This window comes from Rhopalosiphum padi, chromosome 4 (assembly GCF_020882245.1).
Source record: "Rhopalosiphum padi isolate XX-2018 chromosome 4, ASM2088224v1, whole genome shotgun sequence".
NCBI classification, from domain to species: domain Eukaryota; kingdom Metazoa; phylum Arthropoda; class Insecta; order Hemiptera; family Aphididae; genus Rhopalosiphum; species Rhopalosiphum padi.
This window is the reverse complement of record NC_083600.1, coordinates 10901050-10920913: the sequence shown is the minus strand read 5'-3', so window position 1 is coordinate 10920913 and position 19864 is coordinate 10901050. Positions and strand designations below refer to the sequence as shown.

Sequence of the window (19864 nt, the reverse complement as noted above, 5' to 3'; positions counted from 1 at the left end):
TATATATATTTGGTATTTTAGTAGTATTTAAGACTAATTATTTTCCTGTATTGTAGTATGATACCCTCATTAGTTATAAGATGCAACAAAAATGAGGTTGCATTGGTTAGACAGTCAATGTAAAGTAGAGGTTCAATACTAAATATAGGGTGATAATGCTTAGGGAGGGTAGAATAAAGAATAGAAATTCATCAGAAATAGAGTAGGAGTGCATTACATATATGTATCCAAAATAAAGGAGAACAAATTATCGGTTATTGCATGAGAAGTGATTTGGAGGTAGTAAGATTGGCTATAAAAATTTATAATTGATTCTTGCATGAACCAACTGAAGAAAACAATGTCTGTAGATCTGTTCCTTATCAGTACTGACAGTTAGCAACAGTCATGTAGTAGGTGTGCAGCAAGTATCATAAGCATTTTGTCATAAATTAAAATATAATATTTAAATTACTACTGGCACTATCAGTACAGTAACTAAATTAAAAGGCTGAAAAATTTATTGAATAAATAAATATGCATAATAAATGTATGTTAACACATCAATACATATTTTTAAAAACAATTTTTTCATTTTCTGATAATTTAAATATAAATAACCATAAGGTACTGTAGATATTTTAAGCTATTTTCTTCTACTGGCATTCAGTACTTTAGGGTTATTTTCACCATCAGGATTTCCCTCCACTTGTCTTGAATTAATGTTTTCCATTCTTGAACCCTTAGTTTAATGGGGTCTTTTATTTTATTCAGCTATTTCTTTCTGTCTTCTAAGAGGTTTCTTCCTCGTTGGTGTCCATTCTAATACAGTTTTAAACTTTTAAGGTTCTTCTTTTCATTTCTGCACAAAAGTTAAGTTAATTTAATATATTTAATTTAAACAAATAATAAAAATATTAATTATCTTGTAATTTAGTAATAATTTAAGTGGGGATTTTATACTTGAGTTCTAATATTAATGTAATATTTTATATTTTTGATAAAATATTAACCTACCGTCGTATTAATAGTAAAATATGCTGACAGTTATATTTGCTCAGAATTATTTTTCATCTATAAAAAATATTAGTGAATTTAAAATGAACATTAACATTTTAATGTTTTACTCAATGACAAAGTGCATTTAATACCTACGTATGTTAAATAAATAACTTGTACCAATAATTATTAAATACACTAATCTACAATCAAAGGCCAATGGTTATACTTTATACCTTTTTCAATAATTGTCTTAGTTTTTAAATATTGTAAGTAGTATATATTGATTTAGTATAGAAATCAATAATTATAACCAGTAGTTCTAGTTTTTAAATATATCCAATATACACAATAGAAAAATATTAATTACTTTATAATTTAGTAAGTAAGTGAAGAATCAATTGTATTATTTTTTATTTAAGTGCTGTAAGAATAACATTCTGTAGGTTATAAAAAACATATTTTGATGACTAATGAATAATAATTTAACATTGAATAAATACTGCTTGTTTTATAATTATATAGTATTTTTTAAATATACACATTTTGTTTTTTATAAATAAAGCATTTAATAGTTCTTTGCCATTTTTAAAGTTATTTTTGTGCATTTTGTAATATAATAGATATTTTTAATATTCACAAATAGAGCACAATTAATTGTATACTATGACCTGGAAAAATCTATACTTAATAATAAAAGTGGTTCTGTAGTATATTTTAAAATACCCTATTGACTATTGCCAATAGTGTTTTTTTTATATTTTGATTTGCATTGCTTATAGTTAAAATAAATTAAAAAAATGTTTCGTGTGCATATAAAACTATATGCATGTATTATATTTTTTTTAACACAAATAAAACTAAATTTTAATTTCAACTCTAATTCAACATTCATTGCAATACACCACTTATGTCTTATTGTCATATCAGGTTACAGATATTTTAAAGAGCCAATAAACTTATAACAAACATAAATATAGGCATCATAAATTTAAGAACAAAAAAAAATAATAGGTCATTTAGGAAAAAAAATATTACATATTTTGGTTAAATTACATTTTTACCCGTACTTTAATTCTAACAACCAAAAATGCTATAATTGTATTATTATTTATTATTATAATTATTATATTATGAGTAGTATCTTATAATAAGTTTAATAAATTGCTTAAATGGAAGATAGTCAACATTAAACAACTATATTAGTAAGTTGGTGTTAGAACACGTAAAAAGCTCTTTTAAAACCACTTCTATAACAACAATGTTTGAGTCAATTATTATATAGTTAAATTACTCAACAAGTATTGCATAGTTACGGAAAAATGGGTCAACGAGGCATTTTAATAATTATTTATAATTCAATATGCAGACAATCATTAAAGGTTGTGAGTCATGAGTACCTATTAAATTACATCTACAAATAAGATATAATATGTATTCTGTGTTCTGAACCAACATATTAAATTTTTGGTAACTTGGGCCTAACAACTAAAGGGTTGTTTTTTTCGATAGAATTGCGACCATTCTTTTGATAATCATAGGAGCAATTGTGCGATTCTGAGTACCTAAAATGTAATATAAATAAAACAAGTTAGAATTTACAATTAAGATCTAACATTTAAAAAAAATAGAAACAAAGAAACAAATAAATAAAACCTAACATAATTAATTTATACTCTAAAATAAATGATTATTTTTTTTTGCTCCAAACACAAATGTTTTGAATTAGAATAAGTACACATTAAATATATTTTCAAATGTTATTATAATTGTAAAAACAATTTAAATTTATTTATAACTTACCTATGTACAGGACAAAAAGTAAGCCCACATCGACATGTATACTGAGCGCTAATAGTTAGTTTCTTATTGCATTGAGCGCATCTTTTTTTCTTTTTCTCCACCACTTGATCAGGTATAGTTTGATTCAGATCTTCAGGTACAATAGCTGGGGTTTTTTTTTCCATTCTATTACTTTCTGATTCCATAGGTTCTTCATCATCATCAAGTTGAATAGGCATATCTGATCTATTCAATATCCTATGTATAGCCCCCAATCCAGTATTATTAGACAGGGAGGACATGGCAGTCATTTGTTCAGTCGGTGACGCTTGTCTAGAAACATTTATGTGGATATTATGGGATAACACCAATGATGAACTACTAGGACGCCTAGACCAATCTGTGCTGGACACATCAATATCAGTACCAGATTCTGAAATACTGAAATCAGAACATGAAATAATAATGTTATTATAGCTTATAAATAATACATATTGCATTAATTTTAATCAATTATATCATTTTATCAATACAATACTTAACTATTAAATCTAAACCTAAAATTTTAAACTGCAGTTTTAAAATAGTATAATATTTTTTAATTTATTTTATTATTATACATTAATATCAAATCTTACAAAATTAATTATAAGATAAAAATATTTTAATGTTTTATATCTACACTTGATAGTTTAAATTACCTGTCAATACTTGAAGTACTACCAGTATGTCTAGGCTCATTCATGATATGGCAAAGTTGTCTAGTTGTAGTTGATTTAGCATTCTTTTCCGAGCATGTAGTACTAGCGATAGTCGGTAATACTGGTATTCTTGAGAATTCAGCACTACGAACATATTTCCCCAAAACAGGAGTTGATTGAACAATAGGTAATCTCCATGTATGTAACTTGCTACTATCTTTTTCAGTCTTCATTTGTGATTTTTCTGGTGCTGAAGCTGATTTACGATGTTCAGGTTTTGTTCTTTTTAACTGGAAATTTTTAAAAATGTTATGTTAATTAAAAAAAATAATAAAATATTGTTTGATATAATATAAATCAAAATAAATTAAGATGTAGTAATAATATACTTAATTACTAGGTGAAATATTATTGTGGTCAGTTTATATATTTTATTTCAAAATTTAACTATAAATTAACATAAGTTAATTTAATTATTCTTTTTAGAGTAAAAGTTATTTTATTAAATGTAAAATAACTTGCCATGTAATTAAGCCATGAGATTAGGTGAATAGTCACAAATAAGTAGAGCGTGAACAAAATCATTACAGTAACTTTCCCTCAACTCTCAAAAGAAACTAACAATGAATATTAAACCATTTTATATAATATTGATGAAAATAATTAATAAAAGAGTATATTATAAACCAGTACATATGTACATTAAAAATAAAATCATTGACAGAGTTAATTATTTAATTAAAAATTTGTTTTGAGTAAATATTCTTATTTTTTTTTTTTGTAAATCTTATCTTAAAATTAATTAGAACAGTACTAGGAAATTTTTATTGTTGACCCATCATAGCTTAAATTAGAGACAATTTTTTTTGCAAGAAAAATTTCTCAATGTTGAAGATCAAAAAATACTTTCTATTATGTATCTTCAAATAAAGTATACATACAAACACATCACTAAAAAATCAATACATTCATTGCTCTGTTCAGATAAAAAAGAAGTTTACTGAGTACCTATACTTACAGGGTAATTCAAAATGTATGTTATAGCCATTGTATTATATAAATATTCATATTAGAGAAAAATGTATGTATAAAGGTTTTTTTTATTTAGAAATACCTAAAATGATAAGTAGTTTTTATATTTTTAATACTTTAGGTGGGGTTTTATTGATCAACTTAAGAAATTCAAATGGGTAAACCAGTACTTTGCAATCCTAATGGGAATAATTTTTTCAAAGTATTTCGATACTTAAAAATCAATATTTAGATGAGTAGTTAAAGTTTAGATTAGAGGAGTGAAATGGTAGGGGTACCATACATGTTAGTCTACTACTTTTCTTACCAATATTTTGAAAAAATTCTTCACTTACGATTGCAAAAAAGTATAGGTTCCCTTTTTAATTTCTTAAACTGATTCCTAAAACCTCCCCAAAATATTGTAAAAGAATACAAAAATTAATAATAATTTTAGATGAATTATCATTTATAAATAAAAAAACTTTCATACTAAAAATTTTTATTGATTATAAATATTTTACGTTTATATGATAAAATGGTTACAGTGTAAATTTTGAAAAATACGTTGAAAGTATATAATTAAAAAAGTAAAGTTTATTTTATATTTCACTTTTTTAGTATTAACTTTTAAAAACAATAAAATGTTAATAGTTAAGTACAAATTTACAATTAAATGGTAAACTGGTATATTGGCAATAATTATACCTATCATGAATAACAACTAAAAATTAAAATTATTTAACTAGTCTAAAATAAAAACAACTACAGAAATTGGGTATCAAGAACTTGCCTTGTCTTTGAACAAATTGTGAATAATTGGAATTTGATTATATACTTAACACTAGTAAAGTGTTATATTTATAAATAGCTTATCTTACACGGCGTTATCTATGACAAATTAAATAATGCCAGTAGATTTAATCTTTCTTAAACTCCAGTAATTTAAATTAAACATTATTTTTAATACTCATTTAGTGTTGACCAAATAAAAAATACAGGTCTAAAATAATACACAATTATAATGACTATTAAAGATTTACAGAGTATGTATATTAAGTTAAAAAATAATATTATCCATTTTTTAGAGAATGAATTTTGTAAAATCCCTTCTAAGTGGGTTTCTACATGATATAAAGAAATAACTGGCCAAATGCCATACTTATAGCTTCAGCAGTTCAGGCTAAAGAAATTAATTAGTAATTTTTAAATATTTAGTTTAAACTTAAAATGTATTAGTGGATCCCAGGTTACGTACTAAAAGTGTAGTATTTGATACTAAAATAATACCTATCAATAAGTAATGAAAGAATAGGTAATAAACTACAAAAATAATTTTAAAGAAAAATTAAACTTACTTTAGATTTTGAAGAAATAGAAAGTGTTTCTAAATTATGTTTCAACAGCATCATCTTGAGATATGTTGTATTATTTTCAACAGATGGCTTAGATTTTTTCTTTTTTGGTAATTCTGCTGTAGATATTTTTCTAGACACATTTTTTTCATATATATATTATATTATCAAAAAATTAATTCAGAAATATTTTAAAACTTACTTAGTGGATTCTTTTAAATTTGTTAACGAACCATCACTATTTTCAATTACACGAAGTAAGTTAATTACTTCACCTTCGCGAAATATCAAGACTGCAAGCTTACTACCTGGAGGTGCATCCTCCAATATTTCTTTTCTGTAAATGTAACAATAACAATTATGTAAGATAAGATTACATAAGAGAAATTATATTATGATATAATTTATATGATGGGTTTAAAATTCAGAGAACCAAAAATCAATAATCATTTTCCCAATACTTCTTTATAAATTTTTAAGTCACTAACTAGGTTTGATTCCCAATCATAAAGCAGATTTAAAAAATATATAAGTATTTGGTATTTATAGAAAGCAAATCTAAAAATAACTATCATTATAAATTCAAAACATTTATCTTTTCACTTATAATCTAAAATTGTTACATAATTGGTATGTCAGTAATAGTGATTAAAAGTTTAGTCATGATAACACTATAATTTAATGAGTTTATGGTAATATATTCTGAATTCCCTAAATACTGAATTAGAATTTTCAAAAAATGGAAAATGATCAAATCATTTGTATCAGTTATCAGAATCCAGTGCATTATAAGAATACTAACAGATTTATTTTATAGGAAATTTAACTTAGAAAAAAATCTTCATTAATATCACCTATAAAATAAGGATATAGTTAACTAATTTTACTTGTGTTTAGTTTTAGTATCTACAATTTTAGTATACACCTATGTTTTGTTTATTAATCTCTATTGATTATATTGTATAAATTAAAAGTACTTACGAAAATAATAATTTTAGATTTATGGTTATTATGCTATTAAACATTAAGTAAATTTGTATATTCTGATTTTTGAGTCATTTATAAGTTTGTGTTTGAGATATAATTTATCTTTGCTTATAAAATATTACTTACTTATTTAGATTAACCAATTGTCGAATAGTTTCATTGTCCAAGGGCAGCATTCTACGACTTGTGCCAATGGGTCCACCTTGTAAGGACAATACCAGTCGCAATGTTGATCCATCATGAAGATTATTATTAGCTATAGTTGTATGGTCAGATAATATTTTTTCGCCTAAGAGCAAATGTTGTTGGTTAACTGGTATACCTGAGGAATAATCATTAAAATATTGAATACCATATAACAGACAAACAGATATTAAATTATAACACAAACCTTCAACACGTTGTATTCGTGACTTCAATGAACTTATATAGTCTGTTGGGCACACAGTAATTTCAAATGCTGTACCCGTCAGTGTTTCAATAGTAAGCGATATGGGTGATTCATCCAATTGTTCATTTTCAGGATTTGATCTCCATTTTTGTTTGCGTGACATACCTAAGTGAATTTACAAGGTATACTGTCGTACTATTGTTGTCTAAACATTATATTATTCCGGTTAAAACAACAACACCTGGAAAAATGAAATGTATAGTAATGATGACATCATACTCAGTTGCCATAAATGGTGCAACAAAGTTCAATAGCTACTGAATTGAGATTATAATTTAAAACATATATGTTATATGCCATTATTATATACAGTGAGATAGTATGTGACCTTAGGCCTCAGAGCCAAATACACAATAATAAAACGCATTTTATATTTTGTTTAAACATTTATTGCATTTGAACGACGCATAGGTAAATACTTACTTATTCCAAAACGATGTCTTTAATGGCAAATTCGAAGTATGACACTTGAAGTCCACTACCTACAATCAGCTCGATGATTGTTGTGTAAATCCGTCGGCCCTCCCAGGTGATGAGTAACGAGCGTCTCGGAAAGACAAAGAGGCGATACTATAGGTAGTGGGTATTAGTGATTGTAATTTCGCAGGCGCCTAACGTGAAATGTGAATGACTTAAATGCGGAAATGGTAGCTATTTCGCCGTTGGTGATGGTGGTGGGTCAGTAGGTGATCGAACTAATGATAATAGACTTTTTTCTTTATTATTATATTGTTGAATTTGAACACACTGTTACGAAGCGGATGGTGAATAATAATAAAAAAAAATAACAAACGATTAATCCACCGACAAGGACGTCGCGCGCTCGTGCGCCGAAGTGTACGCGCGTCAAGAAAAAATCAAAAAAGAGAAGACGACGACGGCGACGGCGGCGAGGACGGTGTCGTTGTTGTTGGAAAGGTGTGTGCCGTGTGGGGGACCCCCGAACGGAAGTGTTGAGGACTGTGGACTGCGGAGACGGAGAGATAATAAATTATGGCGAAATAAAAATAATAATATTACGACGATGACCGACGACACACGACCTCTATCGTGGGAATCACGAATTCGCGACACCTCCTTGGTATCAATTTCTTTTTCAGTTTCCCTTTCCCTCTCCGCCGCTCATCAACACCGTCTACCATCAACTGTCACCACTCACCAGTCTAAGGTTCTAAGCTCTTGCCTCTTGCGTAGGTACGCCTATTTAGTGTACAATATCCATATTTTATGTGCATTGTCCATTTTATTATATTTAAATATAATATATTATCTATAAATCTCTGGCCTTTGCGAAGTCACGACTCCTACAGTAGTCCTATAATAATCCTCAGTTTCCTTACTCAGCAAACCAACAGTTAAGGCACAGACCACAAATAAAAACCTTTTGCTATGTCCAATGTTCATTAATATAATAATTATTATATGGTTAATGGTTATGTCATATCATTTTTATGTATTATAAAAGGTATTAAGGTGTATTTATCATGAAAAAACGGATCCATTTTTGTCTATTTATTAAATACGTCATACATCGGTTTGATATACTTTATAGTTTATTTATATATAATATTTTTAAATGTGATCATCAATATTAAGGTATACTAAAATAGGTACTAAATATATCTAAAATATTTACTAAATATAATTAGTATATCTTTTCGTAGTCATAACACAGAACAATAGTCATAATAATAATATAATATATACAAAGGTCGAGTAGTTAGTAGTCGAGAAATAATTTTCAGATTACCGTATGTAGCGACACTGCTTTGTTAACTTTCGCGCCATTTGTTATCAATTATTATTCAATTATTATCTTCTTTTTTATATTTTACTATTTTAGACGAACTCGGAACTGCTAAAATACCGTTTGACGATTGTATTTTATCATTTTTATCTTATAATCTTGTATGGACAAAAGACTTAAAGACTTTTATAGTTATACCGAGTACCTATTGAGTATTTATTTCACAGTTTATAGCCTCTAACTAGAATTTCAAATTTGTTTTCGTGGTAATGGAATAATTACTTTTTCATTTATGAACATGTCCGATCTTTCGACGATACTGTAGTCAATTGTTCTATTTTTCTTATCCGTTTTAATAATTCTTGTATGTTTTTGGAAACCATCAAAAGTAATGCATGATTGTTTTTCATCGAAAATATATTATCTTTTATAAACTGTGGAATTATGTTCAACGTTTTATTTAGATGTGATTTAGGTTTAAATTTTTGTTTTTGGATTGATAGTAATTTTGTATGATATATTTGCATTCAACGAGTTTTTACTATTTTTATAAGTACGTCAAGTATAAAATATTCTTGAGTATTTTCTCTACTATTTTATCATAATGAAAAATTCCGCATCAACTTCCCGAAGTGGTGATGATTCAGAAGTCTCAGAAGTTTTAAACAAAAAACGTAAAATTGATCACATGGTCGATGGTTCAATTGTCAAAGTAGAATTAAAGAATTTCATGTAAGTTGATTTTTATATCCATTAAATTATCATTTTTAATTTTTACATATTTATTTTAGAATTTTATACTGTATAAATAGTCTCACATAGATTACATGAATTACTATTTTATACAAATATAACTAAGTATAATAATACAATTTTAATTTAAGCGTCTAGTTGATTTATAAAATTATTCATAACTTATTTATTTTACTGTTTAACTATATGTAATGCAATGCCATTGTATTATGTCTACTTAATACTAGTTGACTGTTATTTTACACACATTCTTATACTGTTTACAAGTAATATAGAAGTAATTTTTTATTTAGTATGGAAATATATCAAAGTTATTAATTGTTGTAATGTGAGTATTTATTTAATTTTATTTGGTTTTTACTACTATGTGTAGTTAAGAGTTTTACAATTATATGAATACTTAATATCTATTTCCAACAATTATATTGAATGTTTTTTAAAGAAATTTGAAGTTTTAAAAACATTACCTAATAAGCCAAAGATATACATTTTTATTGATTTTGCAGGACTTTTACTGAAGTTGTATATACTCCACATTCAAAACTGAATTTAATAATTGGGCCCAATGGATCTGGAAAATCATCAATTGTTACAGCTCTCATATTAGGATTTGGTGGTAATCCAAAGGATATTAATAGAGGAGACAAAGTTAGTATAATTTTAGTAACATCATCACAGGGTCGGCCTGGCCATGACCGGAGGGCAGGGATTCCTGCCTTGGCACTTGCCGTATTATAGTTCCTGGGCCCCTGTACTTGTGTTACCGCAAAATACAGTATAAAATTATTATTGGGCTCCAGAAAATAATTCCTGTGTGGGCCCTCAGGTACCCAGGCCGACCCTGCATCATCAAATATTATCAGGCAATTTTTTACTTATTTGTAACATATCAATTAGTAATAAATGCGTGACTAGATACAGGAGAAGCTGAGTAAGCACTGTCTTCTCCTGCAAATACTTTCTCTATAAGTTCAATATGAATACAACTGCAGCATCTGTAGCTATAATATTAATTGGACGATGATTAAAAACAATATGTGATTTTTTCCGTTTATTAATTCTGTTGTATCAGCTATCATTTTTAAATAAAAAAATTGATTCGTTCCGATGAAGGTTAATATGTAAATGTGTTATCCATATTCCATGAATGATAATAGCAATTGAGAATCAATGATCAATATCTTAAAATATGAGAGTTCTAAGTATCATTATTTATTCACTAGAGCAATGACTTTCATGTTTTAAAAAACTTTTAAATGTGCATTTAAAGTATACATTTATACTTGTAATAAAAATATTCATAACTAATTTTTAGATACAATTTTTATACTCATATAGTCATATGTACTATGTAGCATAGTCACTATTGAGTCAAAATATTTGTAACTAGCTCGAGGAAATATATATCAATGTACATTATTTTCATGTTAAACTTGAATGTTCTAAAAATAATAACTAATAAGTATGTAAAAAAATAAATAAACATAAGTAATCATTAAAACATCTTTTAATTTGAATGTTGATATTGTATTAAACTATTATTATGTATAATTTACTTGTAGGTCAGTCAATTTGTAAAACAAGGTAAATCTGTAGCAGATATTTCTATAGAACTTTACAAAAGATCAAATCAAAATATGAATTTGAGAAGGACAATATTTGCCAGCAATGAAACTTGTCACTATTATGTCAATAGTATCTTAGTCTCAAAAAAAAAAGTAAATATTTAAAAAAATATTGTAAAATTGTTTGTTTAATGTTAATGAATATTGTCACTTTTTTATTCTACTTATAGTACATTGATGTTGTTGAAAGCTTTAACATAAAAGTGCATAACTTATGTCAGTTTTTACCACAAGACAGATTAGAAGATTTTTCAAAATTAGATTCTAAAGGTTTATTAATAAATGCTTTACAAAGTATAGGTAAGCTTTTAACAAGATTTAAGATTTGATAAATGGCTTTTATTAAATTATTTAATTATATTAATGTAGAAAATAAAGACTTATTGATCAATTTTGAAAAGTTAAAAACTCTTGCTGATAGTATAACCACATATGATGGCGATAAAAAGAAATTACAAGATAGTATCAGATCAGAAACTGCTGTAAATCTAAAGTAAGCTTGTATTCTTTAAGGAATTGAAAGTAGTAAACTGTCTTTGTCCACTATACACTCAACATAGATATTTAGATTGGTTCTATCGACTATTACTAATGTACCAATTAATCTAATAAAGCCTGTGTTATGAGAGAACAAATACAGTTTGTATATCTAAATAACGTGTATACTCAAAATAGAATACATCAGTTCTATTCACTTTTTTCCCCTTCCATCGGTCGTTACCTATGCTGTTATGTGTAAGAAGCCCACTGGATGGAAACTGGTTGACGCTTAGTTTATTCTACTTTGAGACAGAATATAGTGTTTTGTTGTGTTGTCGACTATCTAGGTTGTCATGAAAATTTAGCCTACATTTTTCTCACTTTAAGGTAGGGAGCCTATTTAATATATTTTGTAATGAGAATGATTCCGTTTACATCTCTTATGAGATAAGCACGTGGTAAAAAAAAATTTTAATAAATAATTTAAATTTGTCTTAAAATCTACATCAGATAAACTTTACCAAATTTTTGATTTTTTTTTCAATAATTTTATTATAATATCTTTTTAGATTTTACTTTTGTGATATAACTATTTTTTTAATTTAAAAGATAAAATTTAATAAGTATACTTGATACGACAACATAAAATTCAAATTTGTTTTCAGAATTTATCGTTTTATTGGAACAATTAGTGTATTGGGAATAGAACACATCAAAACTCTTCTATATTAATTTGTTGGACTAGAAGAACGACAGAAAGTCACTGCTTTCAATCTCTCTGAATTCATTCACCTATATTATTAATTCTATCTTAAAATTTTTCATTTATAGATTGGAAACAATTGTCAATACATTCACGGAAAAAAAATTATTAGAAGAACAGTTATTGACTGTGTTACAGAAGAGATGTTGGTCCTTATATATATTAGCTTGGCAACAAATTTCTAGTGTATGTATATATTTTTATATTTTTTTATGGTTCACAGAACTGTATTTATATAGTGGTTGTGTATTTGTGTTGGGGTGTGTTGAGGCTCACTCAGTAAGAATTTCATTATTATAATAAAATATTATTTTAAATATTTATAAAACTATTGAAAATTGCATGATATTAATCTACAAATTTATATTTATAGTCAGCATTGATTACAAAATATATCATTATTAATGGTGTTAATTAATCTTCTTTTGGAATAACTGTGTAAATTATAAATAAAATGATGGCCTTGGGCATGATTGTCTAAGTGTTAGAATATGTGGATTTGCCACTACACCAATGTATTAAAAATTAAATATCTTTCATTGTATTATTTTTTTGAATGATATGAACCAATATTATTAAAAGTGATAAACTTTTATATTATATTTATTCCCATATTTTTGTTCATAGGAAAGAAAAAAATTTGAAGAATCAAAAAAACATAACAATGCTGCCTTGAGTCTTATCAATCAGCACAGAGAAATAATTAATAATAAAAAATTAGGAGAAAATAATCTGAAAAATGTGGTTCTTCAGAATGTAATTTACTAAACCTACCTATATAACATTTCGAATAATTTAAAAATATGTATGTTTCGTTTAGGCAAATATAGTAAGTAAGTTAATAGAAAAACTTAGTAATCATGTTGGAGCTGCTGAATGTCATGTATCTGATTTAAATGATTTGAAAAAAACTGCTAGAAAAAGTTCAATAAAAATTGAAGACCTTACAGAGTCAATATCTGTTATGGAAGAGAAGTTACAGAGTATAAAAAATGAAACATTAAATGTTGAAGGTAAAATTAAGGTCTTGAATATTTTTTCATTCATTTTATATTTTTGATACTGAAATGAGTAATTATATCTTATCCAGAGTGTAAATTGGAACTTAACGAAATTAATAAAAGCATCAAAAGCATCGATTCAAATATTTATCCTGTGAGGAATAACTTAGAGAGTGTTAAAAATAAATTGAAAGGTCTAACTGAAAAAATGTATGGTTAGTATTTTCAAACTATTTATGTAAACATGATATGTTATATTAGTTTCATACAATATTTATTTAATTTTTATTTAACTATTTATATTTTTTTATTAAGGTATTGATCAAGAACTTGAACGTGAAAAAAGAAAAGAGGATGGCAAAAATCAATTACTGCAGAGAAAGTTTCCGGAAATGTGGAAAGCAATTAAATGGCTAAGAAATTGTGACAAGTCAAAAATTTTTCATGGACAAGTATTTGAACCATTATTCACTCAGGTATTTAATATTAAAAACATTATTTATTATTTATTAAGTTTTTAATTATGTGTTTATAAAATTAATAATGATAATAGATTGAAGTACATGACCAAAAAAATGCCAAGTACATAGAAAACATTATTAATTATCGGGATATGATTGCATTTGTTTTTGAGTATGCAGAAGATTTGACTACATTTAATAAAATAGTAAAACAAGAACGTTGGCAAAGAATAAATTCAATTTCAGCTCCTCCTGCCAATATTCACATTAACGAGACACCAAATTATGATATAAATAGTTTAAGGTAAGCAATGAAAATTCAAAATACTTAATAAAACAATTTTTTTTTGATCTTATAAAAACTTTTATTTTATTTTATTTATTTGTATACAAACTTAACATATTTTCATTTTTGAAACAGACAATTTGGTTTCCATTCATATGCATTAGATATGATACAAGCTCCAACTGTTATAAGGAGATATCTAGCTAGAAATTATGACATGCAAAATATACCTATTGGATCCAAGGAAGTTATTAATAATCTACAGAATTTACCCAATAATATTGGGTTCTTTTTTGCAGGTAATGCAACAAAATTGAAATTGAAATATTTATTATTGTTAATTGTATTTTTATTTTATGTGATATAATTGTATTTATAGGTAATGATCAAGTCCATATAAAAACTTCAAACTATACAGGAGAAAAGATCACCCGTCAAACACAAATATCAAATGAGGCACAATTTTTGTTGTTTTCTGTAGACTCAAATTTGATAAAATCACTGACTATCAAGTAAATTGTTATTACAATTGTATAATTCTTACTTGCTTATGATTAGTTATTTTCATTTATCTTTGAATTACTTTGATGATATTTTCTTAGCTAAAATATATTACTAAGAAAAAAAGAATGAAATGATAAAATGATTAAACATGAATATTAATAAATATTAACTTATATTTATTTTGCATTTTATTTTATATTTTTAAATTTTTTTTTTTGTAATTTCAGGTCATTTTAAACTATTTTAGTATTTTCATATACAGTAGAACCCTTCATCCGCCACGCCGGTTGATCCGACCATAGTATTATCGATATAAATACATTTGTAATTTCCAATTTATAGTAAATATATAAAATTAATCGCTAGTTTAATATTTCCCTTATCAGGGTTCTCTATATTCTGAAAATCCGACTTTTTTCGCGTTCCGACCACACCCCCAGTCCCGAAGGTGACGGATTAGAGAGGTTCTACTGTAAATATTTTTCTCTATTATAAATATCTTATATTCATGTATAAAATGACTGTAACATAAATTTGGAACCACTTCGTATAGAAACCACAGTTAGAACAAAAATAGAGATGAAATATTTAGTAGATTTTTTTATGGATATCTTTAGTTAAGTAATAATATTAACTTCATACTATTTTTTGTATGTTACATTTTTACATGTATTATATTTTTGAAAAACACAAAAATATGTATGATAATTAAAAATGTACAAAAATGTATTATGTAATAATATGTGAAATTAAATTTCATTGTATCTTACCTATTTTTTAATTATCTAATGAAAATAATATGTAATTACATATGATTCCAGGTACTTATTATTAGTATTCTAAATTGTCCTCACATTTTTTAAATAAATTAATTTGTTTTTAACATAATTTTGTTATTATGTGTTTTCTAGAAAAGAAGAAGCTAGAGTAAATTGTGAACATTTTGAACAACAACAAACTGAATTTAATAATCAGCTCAGAATGGCTGAAGATAGTCGTCAGCCTTTTATTGCTAGAAAAAAAGAAATACAAGGAAGTTTTATGAAATTTCAAAATAGGCAACAAGCTTATGATAAAATGATCAAAGATAAGGAGTTTAAACAAAGTGAACTTAAAACAGAAAAAGAAAGGTTGACCAAATTATTAAGCCAAAATTCGGTTTGTTTATTATATTATATTAAATATTAATCATATATCAGTTTGTTTATTGTCTTTGTATTGTTAGCAATTAACCAATAAGTATTTTGATTCAATGAATGGAATTATTGAGATGCTGGACAGTTATTCAACAAGTATAAAATATCTGATTGCTTCAACCTTTGTTGTCAGTAATTGTCATGTTGATATGGAAGAAGAAAATAAAGTTTTGAAGCAATTGAAAAAACTCTATGAAACTAACTTGGTATAGATATTTGTGAATTTAAATTGTTTGTTTAGTTAATTAAACCTTTTAGGATTTACATCTTTATTTTTAGAACAATTTCAACGAGTACCTGAAGTACATACAAAAGTTGGATTCGGAATTTAAGAAAATGCTTGATGTAGCTATACATTGGTCTAGAGGAGTGTCTCCATATGATAAAACTTTATTTCAACCTTTCAAGGAAAAATTTGATGATATAGAGCAGTCTGAGATTGAAGAATTAGATGTATTAATGGTTGAGAAAAAAGCCAAACTGAACTGCCTGAATATTGATCCAAATGCTCCTCAAGTAAATCGAGAACAAAAAAATAATTTATCATAATAATAAATACACATTAGTTATATTTTCTGTTGATTATATTATAGTTAATAAAAGAATACAAAGAACGAAAAATAAAAATAAAAAATTTGGAAAAGAAATTGGAAAGTTTAAACCAGAATGCTCAAACCAAAGAATATGAAATTGATAGATTACACTCTGAATGGTTACCGAAAATACAAGAACTTACAGGTTTGTTGAGTGAAAATTTCCATAAGTTTCTCAAATCATTTGGTTGTAGTGGCATAATTGAATTGGATATTGGCGTAACAAGGGTAAATATTTTGTAACTGTTATTCTTATTGGCAATGATTATAATTTATGAATTAAATCTAATTGATGGTTTATAGTATGATTTTGAAGCATATGGGCTATTGATAAAGGTGCAATTTCGAAATGATATTCCTTCGTTGAGGCTATTAGATGCTAAAACCCAAAGTGGTGGTGAACGTGCACTGACAACAGCATTATTTTTGTTGTCCCTCCAAGAAGTCACACATTTTCCATTTAGAATTGTTGATGAAATTAATCAGGTTGGCTATTAAAATGAAACATTTATGATAATATTAGATATTAGATAACTGTATAAATGATATACAATAATGTTATTTTGTAGGGCATGGATAAAATCTATGAAAGGAAATTGATGGAATTGTTTATGGAGTTATTTGAAGACAGGAAAAATCAATATTTTGTAGTTACACCAAAGGTCTGTTAAATGTATTTGTATGAAAGAATGAGAATTTTTTCTATTAAATTTAATAGTTTTTATTTTACTTTAATAGTAAATGCAGTACGCCACTATTAAGTATGTCTTTATAGAATTAATTTTTTTTTTTAAATATTGCAGCCAAATAATTTATTATAAATCAATATCAAATAATTGCATATTTTATGTCCATATAATGAAAATGTTCTTTAAAAATGTGTACCTTCTGTATTGAATCTACCTACATAGGTTTTTTTCAATATTATATTATAATTCAAATATTTGTATCATATCAATGTAAAATAATCCTTTATCAATTAATTATTTTCTTAAATCAAATGACATTTGTGATGAAAATAATTTGGTTATCATAATATAGTTGTTGTTAAATTTAATAATTTAAGTACATATATATAATAATTATTATTAATGAGATGAGTATGTATTAAAATTTTTGTTTTTCAACTTAAAAGTTATTATGGCTACAATCATTAACAAAATAATTTTTAGTATACTAATTAAACTTACATCATTAGATACCATAATGCCATTGGTTATAGAATAATCTATTCTATAATCAATGATAATACCAAGTGTGCTGTCTTAGATGATCATTATAATTGAATAGTATATTGTACCAGTGGTATGATAAATTAAATATTAACTGTGGGAAAATACATATTTTTAGATCTCCCACCACTACTCAGCCAATTAATATTGGCATAAATTTTATTAAGTGCCAATATTTTTTTTCTGTATTTACACAATTTAAGTTATTAAATTGTATAATGAAAGTGTTGGTTTACCCAAAGTTTCCCGCATTCTCTTGCCTAATTAAAAATACAGTATACATGAATGTTGGTCTACAAATACACTGGTGCCAGGTAAGGGGGTACCCCCTCAAAGTTTGACAAAGGCAAATACCCGTTTGGGACCTATGTTCACCACGCCACTGTATTGTACACTGTTGTCATGTCTAAATAATATTTTTAGTTTAATATTAGCTTAAACATACCCAAAATATTATAAGTAGTAACTGAAATGAATTGTATTTTAATTTAATATTTTTTATACTATAATTTCAGTTAATCAAGAACCTCACATTTAAAAACACCACAGTGGACATTATATTTTGTATTGATAAATAAAGAAACATGACCATAGGGATTTTTTTTATCCTATCACTTATAAGAATGACTCAATATTTCAAATATTTTGTGTTCTTCTTCTATTTAGTATTAAGATTGTTCAATTTTTTAATTTTTACCTAATTATTTATATTTTTATGTTATGTTATTTACAGTGCTATGAGTTATTGTTAAGATTTATGTTTCATGTTTGTATTCATAAAATATTGAAGTCTTAAATATTCATAAGAGCAATGTGTAACTGTTTTGAATGTATATTATTTATACGTATATAAACATTAAAAATGACATTCTTCAATAATTTTGTTTTGTTTTTTATTATTATTCAATTCACAAATTTATTATACACCAACTCATAAAAATTATACTTAATATCTACCATCTAAATAATATCTAAAAAAAAAAAAAATAATGATTATAATAATAATAATAAACAAAGATTGTACAATTAAATATTTATAATCAACTCACATCATAATGATTATCTAAAATCAAATATACAAAAAAAAAAACTGATAATAATAATGTGTTAAGGCACTAATTAACCCATAATAGTATATAAATATTTATATTCAAATGAATTATTTAATTTTTTATTACAAATACACAATATATTATTATTAATAAATAAATAATAACTATATAAAAATCTAAACACAGTACCTAGTTGAAAAAAAATATTTGTATATATATATATATATGGCAGCCGTGAAAATCAATACGAATGTATACCGAAAAAAAAATTCTATCACAATACTTGTTAAAAAAAAAACCAAAATCATTATCGCATTGGTATTATTCATTTATTTTTATATACCGCCGTGTCCGCGATGGCATAATATTATCATGTTGTAGTTTTTTTTTTTTTTTTTTTATTAAATTTTATCCGTTTTTTTCGCGCTCTCGTCGCTTAAATTTTGTATTCCCTCTGATGAAATCCACAGCGATCGTCCCCAGCAGTGCGTTTCGGTGGACGATCGGGACGGTGTTGACCGGTAGGGCAAAGGGAGGTCACCAACCGCGTAAAAAATAAATTTAATACAAAACATTTGTCGGAGGGGTAGCATATTACACGTCATAGTGTGGCGCGTGGTCAATCGGGTTAATCGGGCGACAAAGTATTCACGTAGGTACCTAATATAATAATAAGTATGACTGGGTGTTGTAATCCATACACCGCTACACCGGAAACAGTCAACAGATCGACGGCGCGAATTATTTCCGGCAAATGGGTAACATTTTTACTTTTTAGTCCCAGTGACTGTACGACGACGCTCTGCGCACCCACGGTTTTCGGCAACCGACAAATCACCCGCACCCAAAACCAAAGGCGGCATACAGATGATAATAAAATGCTGTAGGTACCTACATAACGATATA

The 19864-nt window shown here is 26.2% G+C and overlaps 2 protein-coding genes across 4 annotated transcripts; one reads left to right on the top strand and one right to left on the bottom strand.

Annotated features, from left to right (window-relative positions):
- Nucleotides 1–482: 482 nt before the first annotated feature.
- On the bottom strand, nt 483–8219 carry LOC132928903 (AN1-type zinc finger protein 4-like). Of its 2 annotated transcripts, none has more exons than XM_060993851.1 (8): nt 7689–8219; nt 7206–7446; nt 6941–7136; nt 6030–6164; nt 5831–5960; nt 3462–3751; nt 2782–3201; nt 483–841 (listed from the first exon to the last, which is right to left on the bottom strand). In XM_060993851.1, the coding sequence occupies exons 2-8, from the start codon at nt 7366–7368 to the stop codon at nt 802–804; spliced, it is 1374 nt and encodes a 457-aa protein (XP_060849834.1). In that variant the 5' UTR covers nt 7369–7446; nt 7689–8219; the 3' UTR covers nt 483–801. The 2 variants fall into 2 exon arrangements, with proteins under 2 accessions (XP_060849834.1, XP_060849833.1); XM_060993850.1 differs by lacking the exon at nt 483–841 and adding an exon at nt 1782–2543 and having other exon boundaries at nt 7689–8216.
- Nucleotides 8220–8380: 161 nt separating this feature from the next.
- On the top strand, nt 8381–18785 carry LOC132928901 (structural maintenance of chromosomes protein 5). 2 transcript variants are annotated; one of them, XM_060993847.1, is made up of 21 exons: nt 8381–8455; nt 9567–9744; nt 10272–10413; nt 11328–11483; nt 11561–11690; nt 11760–11883; nt 12702–12819; nt 13261–13389; nt 13454–13646; nt 13724–13849; nt 13950–14110; nt 14188–14399; nt 14517–14680; nt 14761–14893; nt 15797–16043; nt 16111–16287; nt 16361–16597; nt 16675–16902; nt 16978–17160; nt 17244–17336; nt 18422–18785. In XM_060993847.1, the coding sequence occupies exons 2-21, from the start codon at nt 9617–9619 to the stop codon at nt 18482–18484; spliced, it is 3144 nt and encodes a 1047-aa protein (XP_060849830.1). In that variant the 5' UTR covers nt 8381–8455; nt 9567–9616; the 3' UTR covers nt 18485–18785. The 2 variants fall into 2 exon arrangements, with proteins under 2 accessions (XP_060849830.1, XP_060849829.1); XM_060993846.1 differs by having other exon boundaries at nt 8382–8459.
- Nucleotides 18786–19864: the final 1079 nt, after the last annotated feature.